The 5,637-nt window shown below is 57.7% G+C and overlaps 1 protein-coding gene across 1 annotated transcript; it reads right to left on the bottom strand.

Annotated features, from left to right (window-relative positions):
- Positions 1 to 932: 932 nt before the first annotated feature.
- Positions 933 to 5,637, bottom strand: SHC2 (SHC adaptor protein 2; the record flags this gene model as incomplete). Its single annotated transcript, XM_023743295.1, has 9 exons — positions 5,570 to 5,637; positions 5,090 to 5,150; positions 4,753 to 4,872; positions 4,359 to 4,412; positions 4,177 to 4,228; positions 3,957 to 4,083; positions 2,622 to 2,784; positions 1,574 to 1,643; positions 933 to 1,076 (listed from the first exon to the last, which is right to left on the bottom strand). Coding segments are annotated over exons 1-9 (859 nt in total), but the record flags the coding sequence as incomplete, so codon positions are not given.

The following is a 5,637-nucleotide window of genomic DNA, read 5'->3' as shown; positions in this document are numbered from 1 at the left end:
GGCTCTGTGGTGACCAGAGGGGACAGCCTGCCTCACAAGGAGCTCACATCCAGCTCCTTCCCCATCGGAGGATTGTTGTGAGGAGCCAGTGGGGCTGCGCTCTTAGTCCGGTGCCTGGCTCACCGGAGGTGCTTAGTAGAGCCACCGCATGTCATTATTGCAATAAGATAGCCAGTTGTCAGGTGGCAAATACTGAAGAAAGAAATTTCCAGCTGGCTTGGGAGGTGCCCAAGGAAGGCCAACTAGGGAGGTGTCCTGAAGGAGGGACACTCTGCCGGCCGACATGGGGACCACACCTCCCACAGTGCTGTGGGAGAGGATGGGACCGTGGGGGAGATAAGAAGGGTGTTTGTACACAAGCCTCCTCCATCAGACTGAGCCCTCCCTCAGGCCCAGGCAGAAGGAAGGAACAAGCTCTACCATCGACTATCAGGACCTGATTAGGACTCCCTCATTGGACTAGGGATCCCCCAGAGAGCAGACAGTGCCTCCCCCATCAGGCTGGGATTCCCATCAGAATGGTTTTGGGCCTCCTCCCTCCCTCAGACCATAGAGTCACATGAGGATGGAGCTCAAATCCCTCCTCAGACCCAATGGTAGGGAGCTAGGCCTCCCCCAACAGACTGAAGAGTCCCCCAAAAGAAAAGGGGCTGAGCCTCCCCCATCATACTAGCCACTCTTTCTAGGTATATGAACTAGGCCTCTTCCATCAGACTGGGACCCCCATAAAGAGGAAGCTGTGTTACCCCCAAGAGACTGGGGCCCCACAGAGGGGGAGGCTCACCTCCCTATCAGACTAGGGGGTCCCGTAGCAAACAGACTTCCCACCCCACCAACATCAACTTGGAAAGTCCCAGGGGGAGAAGTCCCCAGGGGAGGAGGCTGCCTCCCCCCTAAGGCCCTCCCCCTCAGAATGGCTTGTCCCCACATACGCATGTCAAACAGGTCCTTCTTAGGGCTGTCCTCGGGCTGCAGAGGCTCTGAGGCGTCCAGACCCTGCGTGTTGACGTACAGGTGGTCCTCATAGTCTCGGGGCCCCTGGGCATCTGCCTGCACGTAGCCATCCCCTGGCGGGGCTGGGGAGGATAGAAGGGACGGTGAGGTCAGCTGGTGGAGCCAGGGGAACACTGAGGCCCTAGAGTACAGAGGAGGGCAGGAGGGGACCCAACCTGGGAGCCCCACCCACACCCATCTCACTCCTAGAAGGAAGCCTCATGCCCATTTGAGCAGCACCAATAAGAGCGAAAAACCTCAAAGATACCCAATCAGGGGTGGGGGGCACCAGAGGTCCCTACTCTGGTGGGAGAGCCAGAGGGAACAGCCACCCACCCAGCCTGCCCCCATCCGCCAGGCAGGAAAGCGGCCCAGGGGGCCAGAGCTTTCCAGTTTCCGAAGAAGCCAGAAACCTCCATGAAAAAAGAAAAAGAAACTGATGCTGTCAGATCTCACAAGAGCTTGTGGAGTGAATACAGTCTCGCAAGTGAAAGTGAAATGATGCAGAGAAGAGACTCGGTGAAGGGGGACCCAGGCACCCAGTGGGGGAGGGGCCGGGCCACTCCTATGGCCCAAGGGCACCCTACCCTACCTGAGGGGCCCAGCTCCCAGTGCAGGCCGTGGGTGTCTCTTCGAGGAGGAGATGCTCCCTGAAAAAGAAAGTGAGGGTTCCTCCTGCAATATGCAAGCCCCTCTCCCAGCATTCCCACCCAATCTGCCTAAATCACTGGGGACATAAGTCAGATGGGAAGCGCAGCTCACACCCTCTAACCCAGTGGTTCTCAACCTTCCTAATGCCACGACCCTTTAATACAGTTCCTCATGTTGTGGTGACCCCCAACCATAAAATTATTTTCGTTGCTACTTCATAACTGTAATTTTGCTACTGTTATGAATCGTAATGTAAATATCTGATATGCAGGATGCATTTTCATTATTATAAATTGAACATATTTAAAGCATAGTGATTAATCACAAAAACAATATGTAATTATATACTCCGAGTATGTGTTTTCCCATGGTCTTAGGCGACCCCTGTGAAAGGGTCTTTCGACCCCCAAAGGGGTCGTGACCCACAGGTTGAGAACCGCTGCTCTAACCCTTCCCCCAAGCCCTGGCTCTCCAACTGCCGGGTGTCCACCAGGCCCAGCTTCGCATCCACTGCCCACCTCTGCTACAGCTTCATAAGGCCATCTCCCCTCCGGAAGGTGGTCTGCATGCACCCTCCTGCCACCCAGCACATGCTATTCTCTCCTTCCCTGCACTGCTCTCCTGGGCAACTCCTATTCACCCGTCAGAGCCCAGCCCAAACACGGCTTCCTCAGGAAAGTGCACCTGACCACAGACAAGTCAGTCTCCCCTTCGTACATTCTTGTTACCTTCCTTGTAAGCCCTTTGCACAGCCCTGCTTAAATCACTGATATAATTATTTGCTCAATGTCAGTGTATACATCTGAAGGGTCTAGAACAGATCTGCGCAGTCTGGTGAGGAGGGAAGGGTAGGGGGCCTGAGAGACCCTCCTCTAGGATCGAGAACAGGAACAGAAGAAAGAGCTAGGGACAAGGCCCAGGAGTCAGCACGTGGGGACAGCTTCCCGTCCCTCCCCCATGAGTCCATAGGCACTGACCTGGCTGACAGCTCCGAGGGCCCCGAGGGCACAGGGCTGTGTCAAGGTGAGCCTGGAGTCCACCAGTCCTCCCAGGGGCGGCTCCTTCCCTGGGATGCTGTTGTAGTAATTGTGTTCCATGTCCTCCTCATCCCCCCAGGCCGACTCCTCCAGCCCGGTCAGCCTGAAGACAGACAGCAAGCAGGAGCATAGGCAAGGACACCGGTACCCAGGGCACAAGGAACAGGGACGCCAAGACCTGGGGGCTGGAGCTCTGAGGGGTGGGTGGAAAAAGCCAGGCCCAAGGGGACTCTGATCACACCTCCCATCCGCTGAGCCTTCACCCAGGAAACGCTTGCTGGGTACTGTCTTTCTCTTCCCTCCTTTATACAGTGGGACATGGCACAGCTACAGCAGGTCCCCAGAAAAGGTGGTCTCCACGTCTTTCTATCTGCTTCTGGCCTGGCCAGGCAGCCAAGACACATCAGACTTGCACCCAGGACCGGGATGCCTGCTGTGCGTGATGGTGAGACACCCTCGGCATTTAAAACGCCCTCACCGTCTGGCCCTGTGGTGGCACCTGCAGAAATTTATCCCACTAGCACTCGTTCAAGTAAGCATGGTTCCTAAGAGCAAAATTGGGGAGACCACCGCCTGCCCCTCAATCAGGCACAAAGCACAGGTTCCAGTTCGGGCAGCAGAGCAGGACTGTGCCGCCCATGGAGGCGGCAGCAGCTCCAGGTGCCCAGCAATGGCAGGTGAAAGCCACCAGGCACGTGTGACAGATGTGCAAACCCATAAGAAAGGCAAAGAGGCCATCACATCCCAGGAAAGGCCTCGCGCTGCACTGTGAATTCCTCTTCCTTAGTGTATGCTTATTTGAATTTCTAACAATTAATAGGTATTTAAGTAGCTGAGAGCAGGGGTCGGCCCAGGAGCCATACAACGTTTAAATGGTTAAGAAAACATCCAAAGAACAATATCTGGCGGCATGGTGAAAGTTCATGAAATTCGGATTTGGGTGTTTATAAATACCGTTTTGCTGGCACGAAGCCCATCCATTGCTTTATTACCCTCCACAGCTGCTTTCACAGACAACAGCCAAGACGCTGAAAATATTGACTGTCTGGGCCTTTGCAGAAGCGTTGACTGCCCCTGTCTGCACCAATGACAGTAATGACGGCAGCGCTGACTGGCTCCTGAATCCTCACCTCAGCCCAGGGAGTAGGGGCTGCTTTTACCTGGGTTTTACAGCCAAGGGAATGGGGATCCTGTGACGAGCTTGCAGGGAGCACAGGGGGGTGGTGGTGGGACAGAGTAGACCCAAGCCCAGGAGGAGCAGGTGGGGGCTGGTACCTTTCAGGGGGGACGACCACCTTGGGGGGGCTGTGCAGGTACTGTTTGAAGCGCAGCTCGAAGGCTTGGCCCACAGTGCTGATGACGCTCTGGGCGAGGCCCTCGCAGCACTCCAGGATGTGGCAGGCTGGGGGGGTCGTTTGTGACAGCATCAGTGTGGCCTGGCAGCTGACTCGGTCTGCACCGGGGCCCCCCCACCACCACACCCACTGGACCTCACCTCTCTGGTTGATGGGGTCCTTGGCGACATAGGCCACATAATCTGTCATGTCCTGGGGAGAGAGGGGATGGGTGAGAGGGGCCGGTTGGACCTGCCTGGGCCCACTGACCAGGATTCCTGGCTGCCCACCTCCAGCAAAGCAGGGGACAGAGAAGGCCAAGGCCACCCACCCAGCCCCTTACCGTGTCGCCACCTGACGCGAAGGAAATGGACTGCATGTGGTGGTTGGCGATGATCTGCCAGAGAGACACATGCGGTCACAGGCTGTCCTGAGGTCAGGGACCTGAGGCTCGGGCGGGCACTAGACCAGGGCCACAGGGAGGGGACTGGCACATACAGACACACAGACACACACAGGTACACGCTAGGTGCCAGGAGCACCCCCAGTGGTGACAGCTGTGGGGCTCTGTGAGGGCAGCGGCTGCATCCCTCCCGGGCTCCAGGGTGGGGCCTCAGCTCACCTCCAGGTGAACGTGTCACATGAAGCCCTGCACCCACCATCCCTCCGGGCTTCACCTCATGGGAGTCCACAGAGCCTGCCCTTCTGGGGCCGAGGACAGGCCACATGGCCCTCACCTGGCGTGTGGCAGGCACAGAGAGGTTGAGGCCATCAGTAGAGATGCTGACAGCAATGCTCATGCCAGCGAAGCGCAGGTTGCTCTTGCCCAGGATGGAGGCCAGCGCCTTGTTGGGGGCCTGAGGGGGCAAAGGGCCACAGGGTGGGGGACCTGAGGGAGTAGAGGGCTGTAGGGTGGGGGGCTTGGAGGGGCAACACAGGGTCACAGAGCAGGCAGGACAGGGCTGCAGGGTTGGGGGGCCCAGGCTCTCAGTGGGGGCTGCAGAGGGGCTCCAGCTGGGCGTGGCCTTGATGTCCCCTCCAGCCCCACTCGGAGACCACAAGCCCCTCACCAACCTTCTTCTTCCAGGAGCCTCGGACCCCAGGCACAGCCTCATGGAGTCGGTTGATGGCCTCCCTGTGGGGGGGATGGGAAGGGAGCTTAGAGATCTTTGGGGAGAGGGATCTGGGGAGGGGCAGGAGCTCCGAGAACAGTGGGGGTCAGAGGGCAATGGGCTGAAAAAAGGGGTGCAGTGGACCCTGAGATGAGGAGGGCTCAGAGGAGGGAGGGGATGAGAGAGGCAGGGGTGCTGGGGTACCTGGGGAGAAGAGGAAGGGACAGGGCATGGAAGTGGGTTCCTGGGCATCTGGCAGATACCCTCCTCAGCTGCTTCTCTCTGTGGGTATCAGATTCAACACAACCCCTGAACTTAGACCCCAACTTCTGTGTGGCCACAGGCATTGAGAGGATGACCTCTGCTAAGGGCAGAGCCAATGAAACCAGCTTCCTGGACCCCTAACACCATCCCGGCTTCCACAACCGTCTGGAAGGCTCACCTGGTGACCTGGGTGCGAGTATTGAAGTCCAGGGATCGCATGGAGCGTAGCACCTCGATGCAGCCCAT

Source organism: Myotis lucifugus, unplaced genomic scaffold, assembly GCF_000147115.1.
Source record: "Myotis lucifugus unplaced genomic scaffold, Myoluc2.0 scaffold_383, whole genome shotgun sequence".
Lineage (NCBI taxonomy): Eukaryota > Metazoa > Chordata > Mammalia > Chiroptera > Vespertilionidae > Myotis > Myotis lucifugus.
Note: the sequence above shows the minus strand (reverse complement) of the source record. Positions and strands in the feature narration are given on the sequence as shown.